We start from the raw sequence: 23,244 nt of genomic DNA, 5'->3' as shown, positions 1-23,244 counted from the left end.
CTGTGCGCGACTATCACGCCACTATCACTCGCAATAGCTGTTGCTCATGTTAATTCTCGCATCCGGTCCAGGGGCCTCTCCGCCCGCGAAATGTGGTTGCAAAGAGACCAGTTCACCAGCGCCCAGCTACCAATAAACGACCACAATCTTATTATCGCACAGCATGCTCAGCGCCTGGCTAACCACTGTGCTAGTGAACAGTCCAAAGCTCCAAGAGGTAAGACTGTAACTCCTCCCCCTCTACAAGTTGGTGATCTTGTTTACTTACATGCAGACCGCAATAAGTCATCAGCCCGTGACCGTTACTTAATTACCAGTGTTGACGGCCAATGGTGTAATGTCCGAAAGTTCCGAGGTGACCAGCTTCGTCGGACATCGTACCGTGTTAAAGACTGTGAGTGTTATAAAGTACCACAGGCTACAGGCCCTCCTCCTCACCTTAGACGTGACACTACGGAAGATTTGTCGTCGGACGAGGACATCCCACCACGTCCAGCCCAGAATCCTCCTGAGCCTCCCTGCATTCCACAAGTTCTCTCTTCGCAGGGTAGACCTCCAGACCTACATGAAACTTGCCAACCTCAGAGTCAGCCTGTCGGAGACCCACCTCTTTCCTCATCGGAGCCAGCTTGTGTCGACAGTGTTCCACGGCCACATCCAGTTGACAGTCCCAGTGCTAATGCTTCCAGTGATGCCAAGGACAGTAGACGATCTTCCCGTGAGCGCAAGCTCCCAAGACACTTAAGTGACTTTATTCTGAACTTTTAGACAGTTTGAGGCAATAGTCTTTGCGTGCCCCTCTTGCGTTCTGAGACAGTTGACCGATGTTGTTAGTAGTTTAGTTCTTTGTTCTTTTCCAGGCTTGCGGACTTCTTATTTTGAGGAAAAAGTGGTCACGCCACTATGTGTTGTTGCATTGTTATATCGCCCTCTTGCGATGGGCACTTTGTTGGGCTAGTTGTTCTACGCATGCTCCTCTCTCTCTCTCTGCATCGCCATGTTGTAGCAGTGTTAGTCTTGTTCCAGTCGTAATAAAGTTCGACGTTTATCTCCAACATCCTGTGTCTGGTTGTGGTCTTGACCTGATGGTTAAACAGGGATTGTCTCCTCATTGGCGTAGGCCTGTGTTAAATCCTTTAGAAAGTCCTGTAAGCAGGTACTTGACGAATCCTTTGTCGGGATGATTTGAAAGTTCGGAGGCAAGGGTGCCAATATTAATTGGTGTTGATGGTGCACAAGTGTCAGCGTTAAATGTGGATGGCGTATCGTGCAGTCAGGCTCTGTTAGCTTGGTCTTTAGGTCGACATTTTCCTTGAGCTGATGAGTGATCGGATGAGTAGCATACCAAACACACGTGGGAAAAACCACAGTTACTTCGTTTGCAACCAAGCTGGGAGTTGAAGTTATTGCAGATTTCCTTACCCTGGTAGGTGACGCGTCTTCTTCCGCTTCTATCGACGGTCGATGAAGGCGATTGGAACCTTATGGGATTGCTGTTTGGTCTCTTACTCTCGAGGTATGGGCAGACTTCGTGGTGGTACACCGCGCTATTGCAGACGTTGCAAAGGTTGGCCTTGAGACCGGAGAATGTCGAGGTGTAGATGAGCGAATCGCGAACTCCCCAGTCTACTTTGATGCCATGATTTAACAGGAGTGCAGCCGCCTTGGCGGAAAAGTCGCGGTGGTAATCGTAGAAGGCGAAACCGCTGAAACGTTTTGACATGCCAACGATGTCCGTGACGTATGCATCAAGTTCTGTTCGACGATTAGGGAATGCCTCACACGTGACGTTCTTATAGACGGTGAAAGCTTGAATGAATTCAGTAATGGTGAGAGGTCTATTTACTCTGCCGTCCTGGAGAGGTTTCAGAGACAGGGCTTCGTTGCCGATGATGATATGTCGTTCGCCATCGTGGTAATTGTAGCCGGGTATGAGTAAGCAGGCAAGATTGATATCCTTACCTGAAAGAATATCGCGGCGAATAGCAGGTGAAACCAGTTCGACGTTTGGCAGTCTTTCGGATTGTATACCGCGGCCCTGGAGGAGGTTGTTGGGAGAAAAGTTCGAGGCAAGCGCGACCGTGTTTACCCCTGGGTTGGTCGCTTGAACGGGCCGATCATGAGCTGCCTGGGCGCCGCCATCTTGGTTCTGCTGGGGGCCGCTGTTGTTGCCGGAAGTGAAGGCTTCTCCCCGCAGGTCGGTGAGAGGGCGTTGTTGCAGTAGATTTGCTATGTTTGCCATGTTGGCGGCCATGTTGGCCATCGAAGTCTGCAGGGCGGAAAACATTTCCATCGTCACGACTCCCGATTGAGGTGGTACTTGATTTGTTGATACTGGAGTTTCGCTTTGCGGTATGGTAACGGCAGCTGATTGAGGTTGTGGGAGACCGTGGGCAGCCGTCGCTACGTTGGCTGGTGCAGTTGGAGCGGTCTGACCTTGTTCGGCAGCGGGGAGGTCAGGAGTGGACGACGCCCCTCGCGTCCCTGATCGTGCACGGGTCACTGGACGAACGTACGGCGTTACGCGCGGCGTAGACTTCTTGGTTCTTTTTCGAGGAGGCATTGTCGGCGCTGTGGTCCGGTAGAAACGGCAATGAAAGGAGACCGGGAGTGACTAGAAACGAGCAGCAGGGAGTGTTGTAATAGCTTGGCAGACAGCCTGATGGCCTAGAATGAATGAACTTGGACAAGAAGCTTGCAGCAAGGATTAGGTCAAGTGCCGTGCGCAAGAAAGATGGTAGCTAGATAGCAGATGCTAAGTGTCTACGTCAGTAGATGAGTAGATAGATAACCAGTATAAGATGTCTACGTCAGCAATGCAAAGTGACTTCGGGACATGTTGTTCTGCAGGCAGCCTAGCTCCGTGGACTTACAAACTGGATTTGTGTTAACACACAATTCCTTATTTATGTAGTGCAGGGAAGGACATACAATATGGTGAAAAGCAAGTTGTGCGCATGCGCAGACGGTAGCTTTAGCGAAAGTGAGTCAAAATCAAGTAAATATAAAATAAAAATGGATAAAAATATTGTTTAAAAATAATACAAGGCATGTATTACCAAATTTTGAACATTTCTGACGGCATTTCAACTATACGAACACCCATGCAAAACATCAAAATAATCAAATCAGTGGTTTTGAGGAAAAATTGAAAATAGTGGTTTTCACAAAAAAGCTAAAAAAGTGACTTTAAAATGATTCAATCAAAAAAAGAAAAAAGACCGTTTGAGATACATGCCCAAGTGACCACAAGACCAAATTTCAGAAAAAGTTACTGAAGCGTTTCTGAGATACCTGCGTCCACAGCATACGGCCCACTGTATGCGACAACAGAGGCCGCGTCATCACATTAGTACTTTGGGCCAAAGGCCCAAAGGACTAAAATGTGTTTTTAAAATGTTACCAAGTGGCAGTGCCTCTTTAATGTAACAAAGGTTTGGCAAAATTTTGCAATATATAAAAATGATAGAATATTAAATCATTTGGCATCAATCCTTTACAAACTTTGGGAAGAATTCACGAGGGGTGTGAGTGGGGGGGGGGGGGTCTTCCTTAAGTTACCAATAGGAAGATCTCTCACACCCTCTCAATACTCTCATCAGTGTATGAAAATTGTCTCCATTCAGGTACTTTTAAGTGTACCAAACTTTGAAAAAAATTGCATGAGAACCATAATATTCTGCTTTGCTACGGATGCATCATAATTCAGCATCTTTGCTGCAGAGGTTTTGGTAAACACGGCAGCTCCAGTTTATTATACAACTACGATACATTTTCACTGAAGTGTACTATTTTTTCACATTTTGGCACACCTGATGAAATTATCTAGTTGTAATCATAGTCACCAATAAAATGCATTCAGTGGGCACACAGATCAAATCATAACATTGACAGCAAATAATTTTAATCTTTTATTAACAATTGTGATTTTGGCTTCTCAAGCTTAAACATAACTGAGCACTATAGTCACACATTATAACATGGGGCCCGGGGGCACCGACGTCCTTTGTGCCTCCTTACTGTTTATTATTTGCCATAAATGTGAAATCTGGCAAAAAGTCAAATTGTTTGGACATAAATGAAAGTTAATGTGAAAGTGAATCAAGAATAAGAGATGGAACTCAATAGGATCAACAATATCTAAAACAGGAAACGGTGAACTTATATGATACAGAAGGGGAGAAAATTTAGCCACAAACTATTGTAATATAATGGACAATGGCTAATCTAAACCAAATTACTTAAACTGGATTGTTGGCATTGATTACACATGTATTTATTGTCCATCAAATAGAAAATAAATTTGGGCCATTGACTAAAAAACATTTGCTTGTTACACTCACCACACTTGTACTTAGTATTTGGAGTGTACACCTATCTACAATACAATGATGAAAAGTTTGGACTCTGAAGGTCAACAGTGCATCTTTAATGTATGAGACTAAATAAGCTTACCCCTCAAGTATGTATAGGCCAAAAACAATATTTAATTTTGAATTATGTAGTGCAGGGAAGGACATAGAATATGGTGAAAAGCAAACTAAATATAAAAACTGAATATACAATTATATGGAAATGTTGTTTTACAGTCATGAGTATCTAGTGTGTGCCGAGAGACATATTAAAATTGGACAGTATCATCCTGACCAGAGTTTGTCTGAGTGGTTGTTTCCTTCTGATTTTCTGACACGGTGATGGGTACAAAATATTATCATGTTATTCACCATAGTTAAGCAACATAGCTTGCATTTTGTTCACAGTAGAACTGAGTTTTACATGTAAGATAACTTTCTCATAAACTATAAATTCTGGCTTGTGGCAGCTCAAACGTCGCAATACTACATTTTTTGATATGATATGGAGTGACTTGCACACATATGCAATATGCAGTGACAGTCGATATATTTATAGTAAGAGTCTACTACATTCAAGCATAGTGATGTTGACAACTACATGCATGCCAGTGCACGATTTCAAAGTAGCCAGGAGGAAATTCTTATAGTCTTTTAGTGGAAATAGGCCCTATAGGTATTAAACCACAGTGAAACAAACAACATTAGTTATCGTGACCTTGCTAAAGTGCAATCGCGGATCATGTATGATCTGATGATCATGCCAAATTACCATGTCGGATTATGCCGTGATTCTGAAGTGCGCGTAAATCGGTCAACATAAGCACACATAGACTCTCGCCAGTCGCTTGTACTGCTTGGTCTCGCCATGGATGTAAAAAATAGAGTTACATCCATGGTCTCGCGTAGCGGTATTTATACAAGCTCGTGCCTTCGGCACTCGACCTTGCGCCTTCGGCGCTCGATCGCCTACGTTGGATTACTACCGCAAGTGACTCCGGATCCGGTCAAAAGAAGGCACGAGGACTGTCGACAGTCTAAAGCACACACTGTCTTCAACAATGATGCTTCGGCGCTCGATCGCCTACATTGGATTACTACCGCAAGTGACTCCGGATCCGGTCAAAAGACGGCACGAGGACTGTCGACAGTCTAAAGCACACACTGTCTTCAACAATGATGTCAAAATCAATGCACAACTGTCGAAATTACCCAAAATAAGCAACAGAAAACTTAAAGTTATCGCTGTGTCGAAAGGACAGTACATCAACATAAAACGACGCTAGTTTGTTATGACATGGAGGTAGAAGGACAGAGCGAATTCTCTCGCTCTCACCCAGCTATTACTAAGGTACCGTTCAGTTTTTACGGCCGGGGGGGGGGGGGGGGGGGGCGGCAAAATCCAGGGGGGGGTCATCAAAATTTTGGAATCCGCAAAGGGGGGTCATCGCTTTTTCACTGGTAGGAAAGGGGGGGTCACCACATTTTCAAAAACATAATACCAACAATAAAGTTCACTTTATGCCATTGCCATGATCGACCCTCTTTACTGGCGGGCCGCCTTGGCGGCCCACTACAATAAATATACATTATGTATTACCCATGACCCTCTTAACGGGCAGACGCCTTTGGTGGCCCACTCCAATTAGGTTTACTTCATGCAATGGCCATGATCGACCCTCTTTACCGGCGGGCTGCCTTTGGCGGCCCACTACAATAAATATACATTATGTATTACCCATGACCCTCTTAACGGGCAGACGCCTTTGGCGGCCCACTCCAATTAGGTTTACTTTATGCAATAGCCATGATCGACCCTCTTTACCGGCGGGCCGCCTGCGGCGGCCCACTCCAATAAATTGACTTTATGTAATACCCCACGACATCTTAATGGCCGTGCGCCTTCAGCGGCCCTGTCCAGTAAAGTCTACTTTATGCAATAGCCATGATCGACCCTCTTTACCGGCGGGCCACCTTTGGTGGCCCACTAGAATAAAGTTGACTTTACGTAATGGCCCATGACCCTTTTAACCGGAGGGCTGCCTTTGGCGAACCACTCCAATAAAGTTCACTTTATACAATGTCCATGGACAAGAGTTGTCTATGGAAATGATGTTAAAAATTGCCTTACAGTCGTCCTAATTAGCAGACGTTTCAATGGATGTGGCTGAGAAGTTTGTGCACTGGCATCTCTGCTACACGAATAAAGTGCGCGGCGTAACGGACTTCAAATCCAAACCATGCGGATAAATTTGACATATGGGTTTTAGTATTTTTAAGCAGGGGGGGGGGTCATCAATTTTTTTCGTCTGACAAAGGGGGGGTCATCTTTTTTTCACGAAAAATGCAGGGGGGGTCTATATTTTTTTGAACACCGGCGACAAGATTTTGCCGGCCCCCCCCCAGCCGTAAAAACTGAACGCTCCCTAACGGGCCGCCGGTGGGATTGCCTCGCTAAAGCAATGGATTCGCCGGTAACGAAGGAGCGTTTCGTGCCAAAAAAATACATGACAGCAACAAAAATACAATCACCGTGAACTTCATATTTACAAAACATCATCAAATAAATGCTAAAAGCTTCAAAACGTCAAAATTCGCACAAGACCGAGAAACAAGACAGCGTCGGTTTGATTTTTCAAAAGTCCTTGCCAGGAGCTGGTCCTTGCAAAAACAACGCTAACTTGTTATATGCGCATGCGCATATTAAGGAGAGACCCATTTGATTTCGGGGGGGGGGGGGGGTATGCAGGAAGTGGGTATGGGAACTTTTTTTGCCAGAGAGACAGCATTTTTTAATTTCAACTGTCACACCTGCATCAATTTTTTTATCAAATGGAGTAGCAGTGCAATTTTTCAAATTTAAGCCAGTGTTTCACACATCACAGGATGGTTTTATATATTCATTTTACATTCCAACGAATGAAAACAAAATGGAAAGTCTAGTATATATACAACTTTAAATTATAGAACACTTTTTTGGCAAATCAACAGTGATCAGTACTATACCTGCTTTTCTTTATAACAGTCAATTCCTTTTAAGTTCTCAGGGGAGATGTTATCTTTTGTGGTCAGAGAAACAAGGCTCACACATTGTATTTCATTATATTTGTTGTTCCTCAATTTTTCTTTGACAACTTGTAATCTTTCTAACACATTTATGTTGAGAGAATAATATATTGGTTTTTACACTAGTTTATTGACTCCTGTCTTGTGTTTTCAATTTTCACAATGTACAGAAGTCAAATAGTCCATCTAGATATTGCCTGTACCATTGAGATATTGCAACAGAAATCCAGAAATATGATTTCTTGGGTCAGAAAAGGGAAGGAAAACATCAAGTGCACTGAGGTGTAAAGTAGTGAATGCTTATATCATAAGTGCTGGGAAAAAAAACACATGAGAATTGCTTGTGGTAAAAACATTTGCGCTGCCTATGGCAGCATGCTAGCAAAGAACACATGAGAATGAATTTCCAAAATTTTGCTCATTTCAACTGCATTATGACAATTCCTTTTTATTTATTTCTGTCTGTTATGAGAATTTTTTTTCTCAAGCCATTACAGTCTTATTTTTTTCTTTTATTTCACCTGGTGACAATTTTTTTTCTCAAAATCCTCCATAACCCCCCCCCCCCCACAATCAAGTGGTTCTCCCCACAAATCAAGTGGTTCTCCCCTAAGTGAGTCCCTGACCTATGCGGGCCAGTGGATTACTTCCTCAGTAGAACTGATATGCCTGCCGGTACCATCATTCTTCAGTCGATCAAAGGCGCCTTTCGTACCAAAAAATACACGACAGCCGCAAAAGTGCATCACTGTCAACGTCATAACTATAGAATATATTAAAATGCACAGCGAAACGTTCACAAGTAAAAAATGTGCCCACACCGAGAAACAAGATGGCGTCCGATTCGATTCTCAACTCAGATTTTGTCCTAAATTGTGCGCATGCGCAGACGGTAGCTTTAACGAAAGCGAGTCAAAATCAAGTAAATATAAAATAAAAATGGATAAAAATATTGTTTAAAAATAATACAAGGCATGTATTACCAAATTTTGAACATTTCTGACGGCATTTCAACTATACGAACACCCATGCCAAATATCACAATAATCAAATCAGTGGTTTTGAGGAAAAATTGAAAATAGTGGTTTTCACAAAAAAGCTAAAAAAGTGACTTTAAAATGATTCAATCAAAAAAAGAAAAAAGACTGTTTGAGATACATGCCAAAGTGACCACCAGACCAAATTTCAGAAAAAGTTACTGAAGCGTTTCTGAGATACCTGCGTCCACAGCATACGGCCCACTGTATGCAACAACAGAGGCCGCGTCATCACATTAGTACTTTGGGCCAAAGGCCCAAAGGACTAAAAATGAGTAAGATTGTATCGTAGTCTAAAGTCCTACAAAGATGCAATAACTAGGATAAATGTCACAGAGCTACATGTTACACACTGTAACAATAATGAGAACTACATAATTTTGTTTTTTCAATAAAATAAACATAACACTGTCTCAAAAGAAATAAAAGTAACACGATTGGAACTGATTAGGGATAATTGGATAGTGAGGTAATGTCATTTTAATGTAAGCTCATCTGCTTCTCGTTCTAAGTTATACACTTGTTTTTATGAGTAGCCTAATTTGTAATATTGCAACATTCAGCTATAGAGCACCTAACACTTTTGAGAAATTGGAAAAATTTAAAGATCCAATTCTCCCAAATTATAGTTCCAATCGTTTTAAGTACATAATTTGGAATTTTGAGTGATAAAGTGACACTCACATATTAAGATCTCGACAATCGTATCAATTGCTTAAACAATTCTTACACACAATAAAACACTACCACATTGAAAAGAATATGACTATCATACATTCCATTTAACTGCAGTAAAGAGGATTGTAAGAAAAAAATTCACCTGTTGATTTCTCATTTTCAGAGTGCTATTATATTAAACATCAATGTATCCAATGTCAGAGATTAAAGCAATGATGTCACTCATATAGTCTTGTTGCATCAATTATCGATATGTGCATATTACCTGTTAAAATTAAAGAGTCTCTGCAAAATGTTTACTCATAGCATTCTATCTACCCATAGTAAACACCTATTGCCTGGTCATGAGGGCGCCTCTCCATTACCCTGAGGGGCCGTGTGTTACCAGAAACACATCGCTATTCCCCGAGACCGAAGGCCGAGGGGTATAGCAATGTGTTTCTGGTAACACACGGCCACGAGGGGTAATAGACGGGCGCTATAGCCCGAATAAAGACCAGGCTATAGGTGTTTTATAACACACCACATGTTCATGTTGTATTGTAATATAGTTTTTAATGTGTTTTGATATTTTGCACAGCAACGATCCATTTTGAAAAGTTTACTGGGCGATGTTTCCACAGCGGTTTTAGTTGTACGTGGTACCACTTTCGTTCAAAAAATATTCCAAGCATACCTAGCGACATCCTTAGTTGCACTTTAATCTTTTCTGTCCATGAGCTGTTCAAGTTCCTACGCTGTTGGAATATAGGAAAATGTTGGAAAATCTGTTTTAGAGAATGTGTCGTCACCTATCCCGGACGCACATCACGTTCTAGTCACCCGCCATCGTTTCAAAGCTGCAGACGACACTACGGTCACGTGACCGGGCACTTTTCCAAATTTGGTCAGAACTTTTAAAAAATACCCTCTGACGTCACTTTTGTCAATCCGGTGGGGACTAGACGTATCTATTTTCTTGTCACGTGATGTATTCTGGCGAATCGCGACTCGGAATGAGCATGTAGCATGTTATAATACTCTATATACCCATAGTATTCCATATACCCACAGCATTCTATATACCCTTGTATTCTAGTATTCCATATATTCTTGCGATACAAATATTGCATATCAGCTATATTAATTAGACTTTTGAATTTTCTCTCAACACAGTAACACCATACATATACAAAAAAACGCAATCTGTAATAAATTCACTGCATTTATTATGGAAAGTGCCACTCAAAGTGCAACTTTTTTAAAAATAATGATTGATACGTATAAAATATATACTGTTTCATCAACAGAAGTAATATTTTTCATTTTATTACAGTTTTAAAAACAATATTGATTTCTGACATACTTCAAACACGCAGTAAGCACTGTATTAAATTCATGGTAGATGTTGTATTGAGTTTAAAAATTTTAACATCTTTGCAGTACTCCCTACAACGGCAAAACATCTACCATTGTCAGATTTCACTACTTTGATGCATACATACCAGTGTTTCAACTGCTGATATGGGAATGCTGTATATCAACGGAATCAATTCTTTTTTTAACATTACTCTCATGAGAGAGTCTTTCATAAAATCTACTGGATATCCTGCCTGTATTTACATGTTTGATCATAAAACACGCTTTAAATTTCAGGAAGTAAAGGGCAAAGTTTTACAAAAACAATTGAAGAATTTACAAGAAGTCTACAATTGAGTAAGATTTTCAGAAATTTGTTCTTAACTACTGTTTGCTGAAAAGCAAAATCTCAGTACTGTGAGTATAAGGCAAGGTGATTCACAATATTAAATTTGTCAATAGTAATTATATTTTTATTTCACAATGTGTACACACAAAAACAGATATAAGGAAATGACAACTACCCAGTTTACAGTGAGTACTATCTACAGAAAATTGCTGACTTATTTCAGTAAAGATGTTATTGACCTTTGTTTGGATTATATTATTTCCTTTAAGACAAAAATTATTTTTAAAAAGTAAAATTACACCACATGCCAATACATCTAGATAATAACTACATTGAGTGTTTGTCAAGTGTGATAAAATCATGGGTGATAGGAAATGTTTCTTCAAAAAGCAGGGTGTACTGAGTATTGTATATCGATGAAATGTATAGAACATGTAATCAGTCTGGTAAATAATAAACATCTGAATATTATCTACATATTTCTGAACATTTTGATTATCTGATTATATTGAAAACCTTGAACTGAATCCATTGGCCCGATTTTGAGAATAGGTTAATAAAACATTGATAGCACAATTAAAAAAAAATGCAAAACAGAGATATAGCCTGGAAAATACTAGTATACACCACTAATCCACTAATCCATTTAGTGCCTCCAGGAAATATTGGATTTGGAAAGAAGTGCCGTTTATGACAAGACTGTGGTGAGCAATTCCTATCAATTTCAGTGATCTATAAGTAGATTCATAATTTTTTTTGGTGATCACACAAATTTACCAGTCTTGTGGACCAGGAGGCTTAAGTTTAAGTATTTCAATGAATGAAGAGTCACACATACTGTTCTTAAATGACAGTATTAGTACAGGTCTACGCTACCACAAAATTCTTTTTGGATTTTACTTTGCTGACCTCGTGCGTTTAGTTAGTGACTATCACACAAACACGCACATGCCAGATATCATAAATGCTGAGTACTGTCATGGTACTGTACCCCACAGGGGGGTAGATTAATCATTGATAGTACTGTTTTGATTCAATAAAATGGAAGACTTACAATGTAAAATATGCAGGGTTATCATACACCCATGCCCATATTGCGATATCCTGATTCTATTTACCGTAAAATATCCCCAAGTGGATATTTTATGATAAATGTTACAATCCACCATTAAACATAACTTTATGCCATTCATAAACTACATCATCACTATCTGTAGTTCACTTTCATTGACTTTCAGAAGTTCGATCAGTAATTGGCAATGCATTGTTTGTCATTTCCCAGTCTATTGACATAAGGTTTCACCTTCAGTTACAGCGGTGGCATGAGTTATTGGAACGCCGAATTAGGCAATTACCAAGCAACTTGGCTGAGCACTTTGCTATTTGACCTGGCGTTTACCTAAACAAGAGTCTGTTTTATGGTCTGAAGACTGATAAGAAATCCACCAAACTAAGCAGGCAGCTCCCACTGAGTAAACTGATATGCCTACACTGGAACACCCATTTTCAACTGGCATCTAGTTCATGGGAAAATTGTGAAAAGGGGAATAAATATTATGATGTAAAACAATCTATTGTACTCATTTTGTGTCCTGCACCTGAACCTGACAGGTTTTGCTTCAGTATGTTATTTGGAATTGAAACATGGCAGCATCCCTTGTATTAATCTAGAGTGTACAAAACTGTCATCAAAGTTACCACCTTCCATGAGCCCACCACCGACGTTGATGGAACAGTCCATTTTTATTATATGATTGGATGTTGCTCTGACAGTCAGTGTTTCTTCAATGTATGTAATTCTGATTTGAAAACTAGTAATAATATGCATATATACAAAGACAGGACACAAAATGACACCAGCAAATCATGTTTTACACATTACATCATTTTATTCCCCCTTCAAAACTCTCCCATCAACTACATAGTAGCTGCCAGTCAAAAATGTTTTTTCAAGGTATATCAATTTACTCAGTGGAGGAGCTGCCTGCTGAGTTTGGTGGATATCTTATCAGTCTTCAGACAATAAAACAGACTCTTGTTTAGGTAAATGCCAGGTCAAATAGCAAAGTACTCAGCCAAGTTGCTGGGTAATTACCTAATTTGGTGTTCCAATAACTGGTGCGCCAAGTGTAATATTTTCTAAAATTTGTGTACTTAAAAATAACAAAATTTTTACTGTTCCTGTTGGCTGATTGTCTGCACATGATATCTTATATGGACAAAATCCAGACTGGGCAGTTTTTAGTGCCAAGAATATCGATGCCACATTGTGTGCATTGTAAAGGCATGAGTGTGAATATAAGTGCCTTTTTTATTGTTGTAATTTAAATCAATGTGCACAGCAGAATAAATGAGATACTTCAAATTGAAACCAGTAATCCTTACTTCTCTCACTTTTTTTCCAAAATATGGGCATGGGTAAATGAACAATCCATTATTACCCAATACCACCTGTTCCTGTGTTGTATCAGCATTCCTGTCATTTGTGATGCATCAGACACAAGAGGAAGTCAAGTGTCTGCTGCATCATTCACAAATGACATTCATGCTGATACAACACAGGAACAGGTGGTATTGGGTAAAAACCTCAAAGTATATAATCTCACAAGAAAGAATTGAAAGGAGTTTTAGAATATTTTATCTTCATCTGATCAGGCAAGTGATGGCCACTTGTGTACTGTAGCTGCTCCTACAATGAAAATTACACAAATTGATTATTTGCACATAATACAGTTGATCACATTATAACATCTTCAATTAACACGTCAGGTCAAGGTTACCTATACACAAGGTAGTGCACATGTTGACATGAAAGTCCAATATATATTACGTCAATGACACTTTGCTTGATCACATTTGGTTAGTTGGGGCAGGCCTAATTGATTGTATGTATGATATTTACAGTTGAGGCCATTATTCTTCAATGGGGCAAGTTGGTAATTACCCACCAATTTAGCTAGGGATACTGCACTATACCAAGGTTGGTAATTACCCACCAATTTTGCTACCCATATACCAATATACCAAGGGAACTTCCTAAGCCAAAGTCTGTTTTCCTATCTGAAGCGGCAAGATGAGATCTAAACAAACACAGCCGGTTTAGAATTTTACCACCAGCAATGGTGATCTGATAACCAAGATGAACCATTTTCATGTAGGTTTGTTAAAAGGGGACTGGATTTGGGAATGAAAACTGCAAGGAATAAAACATGATCTTAAGAGATCATATCATGCCTTGTCTTTTTTGGATAAATATTAAACAAGGTTTGAAAAAACTGTATAAAATAAAATCATTACAGAACATGGTATTTTGTACAAAGTTTAAGATCACCCCATGTACATTGATCTTTCAAAAGCTGGTCTTTACTATGTGGTTCACAGGAGTCTAATCAAAAGCACTCTGAGTGACTCATAAAAAGTCAACTTTATAGTAGCTGTCTTGAATTTTAGCTCCATCAAAATCCGAGACAAGATGACAAAATCTGTTGATATTTTAACAAGGAAAGTAATCGTACAAAGCTACATGAAGTTGAAACTTCGCCCAGAAATTAAATGCACCACAGACAGCACTTCAGCATGTCATTGTCCAGACTCACTCTCAGTACCATTGCCAAAAACATCCCAGAAGGCCACAGTCAAAAACCTTGACAAGAACTGCACAACTGGTTGCTTAATTTTTTGCAGACAGATAGCAGCCAGTAAAATATTGACAAAATACCTGTTTTAGAATACTTGTACTGTGAAAAACCAGCCGGCAATCAGAACAATGTTCAACATACTACACAATGAACTGAGCCATACATTCAAAATCACTACCAAAGTTCCCTCTGACCAGCTAAATTACAGAAACAGGAAGGGGACAATGGAGTATATTATGGTTCATCCCAGTTATCAGATCACCATTGGTGGCTGTATAATTTGTTATCCACTGTTTGTTTAGATCTCATCTTGCTGCTTCAGACAGGAAAACAGAGTTGGGCTTCGGAAGTTCCCTTGGTATATTGCTATATCCCTAGCTAAATTGGTAGGTATTACCAACTTGCCCCACCGAAGAAGAATAGCAGCTTCAACTGTAATAGCTTTTATGGACCTTAGCTTGGAATTTCCATATTGTCAAGTGCGTTGGGACACCTTTTGATGCACCGTCCAACAAAACCCAAGGCAAAGTCATGTAATGATTGGCAACTGTTGCAGTGGACACACACATACACAATACCATGCAGCCTGGCACCTCAAAATTAGTGAATACAATCTACCATGCTGAAGTAACAATGTACTCTTGTAACATTGTACTGCATGGAACTAATGTAAACAATATTTGGTAATTCATCAAGCAGTATTAAATATTTAAGAAAACAGCTTATCATTGACTGGATCTGGAGGTCTTAAGTTGTGTTTCTGTACAAATAATCCCCAATAGGTAAAATTCAGACTTCTTTCTTACCAAGTGAACACTTTTCCTGCTCATTAGCATACTTCTGGTAAATGATATCTTTTTTAAACAAATTCAAATTTACAGTTGAGCACACATTCGACAAATCAAACACCAGGGTGATTTTTTGACCATGAAAAGGGAAAAATGATCTAAAATACAAATATGCAAAGTTCACCCCAATATGAACACAATCAACTTAAAAGTTTATCCGTAGGAATATGCATACAAAGTTTCAAAGCAATCAGACAAGCGATTTCATAGAAAATTTTTCTTGACCAAAAATGGAAAAAATTTCCCCCAAAATACAAATATGAAATTAAAATTTGAGCCAAGTATGTTATTTATGCAAGTAAAACAATTACCTGTTAGGTGTGCTTTCCAGACCTTCCAATCTTCATTCCACTTATTCCTTTCATTACTTCACTTTCTTTTTCACTTTTGTCTTCTTTCGCATGGAAGAGCTACAATTAAAGAACCCAAGGAACAGAAAAGGAATACAACTCGAATATAACTTAAGTTGAGATGTAGATTTCCTGTCATCAAAAATTGTCATCACTGCACTACATTAAACCATGAACATCATTCAGTGAATAGATGTGTCTGTTGCACTTTGTGTTTGGATTAGCTCTTCTTGACTTGACCTCAACAGTGGCAGAACACAGACACTGTAGAAGTAATATCTCATCAATATTTCAGACAGCAAATCTCCTGACATCATGAATATACTCACCTCCCTCTCTTCTTCTATCTGTAATTTCTTTTTAATTATTTTAGAATCTATATCACTTTGCAATTTTAAGTATTCCCTGTAAAACATAAGCGTCAGAAAGTCATGGACAATATAAACACTTGAAAGTTGCCTGCTCAAGAATTACAAGATATGACCTGCATGACCAGATAATTATGTCAAGCACACACCAGAAATCTTCCTTCTGATCTCAGTTTAAAACCAAAATCAGGAACTAATTGTCAGCTGTCTATCAGGCATATAACTCACCTAGCCCATGAAGATGAGTAGGTTGTTATTTATTTCTTACTTATCACGCATATTTAAACACATCACCAGTATCCTTTTGAGAGTATAGCTGAATTTCCTTTTAAGATTCATGTAGCAATCACAGAGTAAAGTTCATAAGATTGTAATTGCAAAAACTATAATGACTCTTGATTACGTACGTCACATGCAGCACAACCTGTCATGTACAAAAAGGTACTCAAACAATATTCTATATGCACATTCGCCCAGCTGGGATTGATGAACAAAAGTACTCAGATGTATGTACTAGCTTGGTTTTTTTCAATCACAAGATATATTTCTGTCACCATTTTGTTCTCACTTACCAGTACATATGTCTCAAAAGCAGCTTTACAATGTTGGCAAAGAATACATTGCAGACAAATGGTTTCTCTTGCTTTTTAAAACAAGCTTTGGTTCTAGTACACTAATGGGGATATTTAAAGTGATATCAGTATTTTGTGTGAAAATGTACATGTAAGAGGCAACACTCTTTCCAGTTATATTCACTTAATGTGATGAAGTAATGTGTGTGTATATATGCTTTGAAATTGGGTCAGGGAAACTTGCATATTCAAACTATGCTGGCATTCACTAGCTTTTTCCAATTAAATATAGGTTGCTGGAAATGAGATGGCAATTCAGTAATAGTATATGATGAACTTATATTAAGTGGAGAATAAATATTTCTAAAATCAAAGATACATTTAAAGGGAAAATTTGGTATAATTTGATTATTTTATTAATAAACTTGAAAACATGCCTCTGTGGGATTGTGATAAGTGTATGCAATATAATTGTATCATGGTCTTGCTCATCCAGTAAGTTTCAAAAATTCTTCCTTGCATCTTCGTTTTATTTCTTCCATAATGAGACTACAACAAGAAAATTAAACTGACTGACTGAGATGATGACCATTTCAAAACTTTAAATTAACTGTTTCAAGGATGACAAACTATCACAAAGCAGATTTATAACTCACCTGGGAGTAATCTTTGATGCTTCTAATGAGGAGATTCGTTCTCTGGTTGCTTTCTCAACTCCACTGGTGAAACCTCTTTCCAATCCACTTTTCAATTCCCGTATTTCATCATTGATCTCTTGTTCTGATATGAATTGGAACTTTGCGTCTAACTCTTTCATCCTAAATTCTCCCTATGAAATATCAAATCAGATGTAAAGTATATGATTTATGGCGTAAATATACACATTAAATACATTCACATCGAAATTGACCTATGGCTTGTCTCACTATATTCACAGTATGACAAAATTAAGGGAGAGCCACAGGAAGAAAACTAGTGATGTTTAAAACTTATACTTTTGAATTTGAATTTTGTGACGCACACTTATCAGGTAAAAATTGTCTAAAGAAGACAGAGTATTCATCTTCTCTCCTTGTTTATGAGAACCTGAGTTTGCCATTGCTTATGTTTTAGAGAAATAACATAAGAGTAAATCAGGTCAGGCATTAATGAGGTCATGTTTAGTTCACTTAAAGTAGAAATGGAATTTGTTGTACATTGAAATGGCATTTGATATCTGTAATGATTTGGTTATTCGAAACTTTCCTTTTTAATTACTCTATATGAATGGACTTTAACAAGAGAAGGTATTTATATATAAAACCACTTACAGCTGACAATTTGAAAGGATATATTTTGGTGACATATTGTTTAAATCACTCTGCAGTAATTTAATTCAGGTTGGCCAAGAGCGTATTGCATCACATGACTGCATCAATTACACTGAAGACCTGTTCTATTTGATGAATACACACACTTTGGCAAAAAGTAGAATAAAACCATCTTAAATATTTCAAGAGACTTCATAATCTGACTTGCATGCATATACTGAAAACTACTGTACAGTGAATATAAAAATATATACCTGACCTTAATTTTAAGTTGTTCACTGATAATATCCATTTCTTTACTGAGTTTTTCTGTTTGTTCTTCTGCATCAGCTTTCATTGTCTGTATCTGAATATTGGCAGCTTCTAAATCATCAGCAGAGGCTTCCATGCTTGTCTTTAAGTGATTTGTGGTTAAGTATAATAACCAAATTGCATAATACGCAAGTACTGGATGTTACACAAATCAAATAAAAATGCACCTAACATTCAGTTTTGACTCATGACTAATGTGGCTAAATTATCACCGTCTTGAAACGAAAGCATTTTGTCTGGTCTCATGCATTCAAATCACTTATGGGTTAAATATACAAAATTCAAGAAAAATGTTATCACAGTGAATGAGCAAATTAAAAACTACATCTTGAATTACACAGTCAACGCCTATATAGTATACAAACCCTTAAAATGAAACATAACTAACAGCTTCTGGCATCTTTTTTTGAAATCTGACCATACTAAAAATATATACCATGAAAAAAATATGATCAAGATAGCCTTCACTAGTCTAGAATTATATAATGAATACAATCTGTAATTTTCATCCAGAGCTGTAAGAATTTTGGGAAAAATACAATCAAAGTTGAAACAATTACAATAAAATGAAGGAGGCACTGCTCTTAACAACAAACTTTTTTCAAGGCAATATTTATCATCAAAGATGTCATGATAACCCCTCATATTTTAAAAAACAGAAAATCTCAATATAGTATGGTAGCAATAGTGTGCTCAGAGGATGAAGGGATGTATATATTAATCAATTTATTATATAAAAAACAAGTCATTGACAATGACATAGTCCCCACTTGTAATAGCACAGGGAACTTAGTAATCTTGTTGTTGTTGTTGTTGTTGTTGATGGTCGTGATGATGATGATGATGACGATAATAAAAAATATTAAAAAACAATGTCTCATTCCTTGCTGTTGTTTGTCGATGTTGTAGATAATTGTAAAAGAAAACTGTAATCGTGATCAAAAAACGACGTAGGTCGCCCAACGTCACTCCCGTCCTATTATACAATATAATAGGACGGGAGTGACGTTGGGCGACCTACGTCGTTTTTTGATCACGATTACAGTTTTCTTTTACAATTATCTACAACATCGACAAACAACAGCAAGGAATGAGACATTGTTTTTTAATATTTTTTATTATCGTCATCATCATCATCACCACCATCAACAACAACAACAACAACAACAACAACAACAACAAGATTACTAAGTTCCCTGTGGTAATAGGAGTATTAGTCTTGATGGGGCAGGGATATGTGGTCATTAAGAAGTATCACTGAAGTGTATATGATGAGATCTATGGGCACATAGGTCTATGTCATTGTTCCCAATTTAAAACACATGAGGCATGTCTAAGTTATGGTTCTAAATTGGGGAAAAAGATCAGACCTCTAGCTGTATTGGCCAGCCAAGAAATACATATGCACATAATAATGAGGTACAAGATGTGACATCGTAAGGTCTAATATCCTATTAGAATTGGAGGGTATAGAACTTGTGGTTACTGAGTTATGCACATATATGTATAATCAAGGTCAAAGGTCATAAGGTCACGTGACATTTTGAAAAAAAATTGTATTGCTAATTAATCCCTATATGCCAAAAATAAGACCTCTAGCTCTATTCCCTTGCCCAGAATGAGATGTGTGCATAATTAATGAGGTAAAGCGTGTGTTGTCACAAGGTCTCCCATCCTCCTAAATATATAGGACATAGCACTTGTGGTTACGTATTTATCGACATAGACGTATATTTCAGGTCAAAGGTCATCGAGGTCACGTGACATTTGGTCAAAAAATTTCTATCCTATAGTTATCCCTATATACCAAACATCAGACATCCAGCTCTATGGGTTTGCTCAGAATTAGATATACGCATAATTAATGAGGTACAGTATGAAGCATCATAAGGTCCCCCATCATACCATATATGAAGGGTGTACCACTTGTAGTTATAGTCTCGCATACAAGACCTCGAACCTGCATGCGACGCGAGCGGCAAAGCCGCGAGCAGCGAGTAACCGCTGGTTACGAGGTCTGGCAAGAACCAACTGCTCAGGAATGTGATGACGTCAAAAGTGGGCTGTCTTTCCTATGCTAATAAAAGTATAACTTTGGACCACCGCGTACAGACGGCCATAACGCATTTTCACTGTACTTGTCCACCACTTTTCACATATCTGTGCCGAAAAAACACTCAAGCGAAAATCTACGGCGAGAATTTATTTGTGAGGCCATTTACCACCAGCTCATGGGCAGTTGAATGGGGCCAAAATCTGAGCTTCGTTTGAGCGGAGCAAAACGAAAGAGCAAACTCCATAGAGGATGTCGACGATCAACAAAATGCAATCACAAGCATTGAAGCAAGGCTGGAGCAATCTTAAAATTAGAGATTGGCCATATCTTGTCGGCAAATCCACGGAAACATCGTCTCCGTCCAGATAATCTGTCATGGCTACCTCCTGCTTCAGTTTCAGGCTGTCCATCACCACTTTCTTCGACGGCATAGATCATTTTTGCAGATTTTTTTCATCATGGCTACTGGGGATAGCGTAACCGTGATTTCATGAAGCCGTACTGTCTGAGGTCAACGTAAGGCAGTTTACTTCGAATGAAACATTCCTAGATGAATGACACAATCATTCAGTCAAATTCAAAAGGCTATTTTTAGACGCTCCACCTACATTCATGAATAAACAACAGATGTACTCTTTCATCCAGCCGATTTTCGAAGCATTCTATTGGACAGTTACTATAGCACGTCGGTTCTAGCCAGACCTCGTAACCTGCGGTTACTCGCTGCTGGCGGCTTCGCCGCTCGCGCCGCACGCAGGTTTCGAGGTCTTGCATGTGAGACTATTGTAGTTACTGAGTTATGGTCAAATATGTATATTTGAGGTCAAAGGTCATCGAGGTCATGTGACATTTTGTCAAAATAATTGTATTGCTAAGATATCGCTATATACCAAAAATCAGACCTCTAGCTCTATTGAGTTGCTCAAAATTAGATATGCACATAATTAATGAGGTAAAATATGTGGCATCATAAAGTGTCCCATCATACCATATATGAAGGGTGTAGCACTTGTGGTTACTGAGTTATGGACAAATATGTATATTTGAGGTCAAAGGTCACCGAGGTCACATGATATTTTGTCAAAAAAATTGTATTGCTAAGTTATCGCTATATACCAAAAATCAGACCTCTAGCTCTATTGGCTCGCTCAAATTAGATATGCACATAATTTATGAGGTACAATATGTGGCGTCATAAGCTGTCCCATCATACCATACATGAAGGGTATGAGGGTATAAGGGTACTTATGGACATATATATATATATATATATATATATATATATATATATATATATATATATATATATGTTTGAGGTCAAAGGTCACCAAGGACATTTCAGTGTTTCCGTTAACGCAAAATCCTGCGTATTTTACACAAAATTGTTCTTAAATACGCAAAAAAAATCATGACTGCGTAAACTAATACGCATTGAGAAATGCCACATTATGACACGACGTACTTTGCCCACACTACATTGTCTGAACGTGGTTCAATGCAGGACAACAGTAGAACATATGCACCTGCTTGCAAGTGACATTTATCATGATATTGCAACATTTTAGACTTTAGCGGACCGCAAATCTTTATGCAACATTGTATTTCATCATCACAAAGCATCATGTCAATCAGTTCTGTACAGACAATGACACTACAGATGCAAAAAATTCGAGAATCGATTGAGTCTTCGTTGTTGGTAACACAATACAGTTAATGGTTATTTTGTCGCATACTTGGAAAGTGTTTACGGGTGACGATTTAGACTCTGTTGGGTTGCATTCTGAGAGGTCCCGCTGGACATTGATCAGTATCTGCTTTTTGTTGGCCCTTTGAAAACACTAATTTCGTAGTCAGAAAGTATTTTCTTTGAACATGAAGTCATTAGGCTGCTCAACGATCATATACGGGACACATCGCGCGGCATTGCAAGCGTTCAGCTGCATATACTTGAAGCCCCCAGGCTATTGTTTTTTGTTAATAGAGCATGCGCATTAAAGGTAATCCCCTCCAAGATCTACAGAAAAGACTGCCCAACTCACTTCAGATACCAATTCCTACCGTACGCATTTTCGATACATTTTACGCAAATAAAAACCCAGTTGCGTAAAATCGTACGCAAGTTTTGAAATTGTAACGGAAACGCTGACATTTTGTCAAAATATCTGAGATATCTGTGTGATTGGATGGACTCACGGATGGACATGACCCAATCAATAAGCACCCTGGACTTCATCCGTGGGGACTAAAAACTCTGTCACTGCATACTTTTTGCAATATGAATATGATGAGAAACTAAATTTTTATTTTTCTTGGCCTTATACATGGGAGTCTATGGACTGCCTTATACATGGGAGTCTATGGAGACTGCCTTATACATGGGAGCCTACGGAGACTGCCTTATACAGTACATGGGAGTCTATGGAGGTGAAAACTAAAAAGTCCTCTAACACGGCCAAATTTCATCGCATTGTGAATCAAATCGACGTGCATCTGTATGGGGTAGGGTACTATCCTTGTGCAAAGTTTGAAAGAAATTTACCTGGGCATGTCTGAGATATCTGCGTGAACGGACGGACAGACGGACGCACGGACGCACGGACGCACGCAAGTACGGACATGACCAAACCTATAAGTCCCCGGACAGTGTCCATGGGGACTAAAAATTGGCATTACTTTGTAATTTAACATCATTTGAAGCTATAGTTCATGTGAAAAAAAGAACAATTTTGTCTGGCATTATCAATCCTCATTCTTAAACGGCATGGATTTGAAAGACAGACATTCAAAAAGTGATTAAAATAGTGATAAGCAAAATTTAAACAACTCTTTTTCAAAGTGTAGGAACTTTATCGCCAAACAAACCTGCGAAATTTCACAAAATTTTACCTGGCCAAATTGGAGTTATATTCTTTTAAAATGCTGAAAACTGGAGAATAAAGAAAGTAGGACATTGAATAATTTGCATGTATT

At 38.7% G+C, this 23,244-nt stretch overlaps 1 protein-coding gene across 1 annotated transcript; it reads right to left on the bottom strand.

Annotated features, from left to right (window-relative positions):
- Positions 1-12,246: 12,246 nt before the first annotated feature.
- On the bottom strand, positions 12,247-18,327 carry LOC139128480 (uncharacterized). Its single transcript, XM_070694250.1, has 5 exons — positions 18,166-18,327; positions 17,253-17,425; positions 15,986-16,061; positions 15,618-15,716; positions 12,247-13,509 (listed from the first exon to the last, which is right to left on the bottom strand). The coding sequence occupies exons 1-4, from the start codon at positions 18,292-18,294 to the stop codon at positions 15,621-15,623; spliced, it is 474 nt and encodes a 157-aa protein (XP_070550351.1). The 5' UTR covers positions 18,295-18,327; the 3' UTR covers positions 12,247-13,509; positions 15,618-15,620.
- Positions 18,328-23,244: the final 4,917 nt, after the last annotated feature.

The sequence above is a fragment of the Ptychodera flava genome, unplaced genomic scaffold (assembly GCF_041260155.1).
Source record: "Ptychodera flava strain L36383 unplaced genomic scaffold, AS_Pfla_20210202 Scaffold_55__1_contigs__length_887147_pilon, whole genome shotgun sequence".
Taxonomy (NCBI): domain Eukaryota; kingdom Metazoa; phylum Hemichordata; class Enteropneusta; family Ptychoderidae; genus Ptychodera; species Ptychodera flava.
Note: the sequence above shows the minus strand (reverse complement) of the source record. Positions and strands in the feature narration are given on the sequence as shown.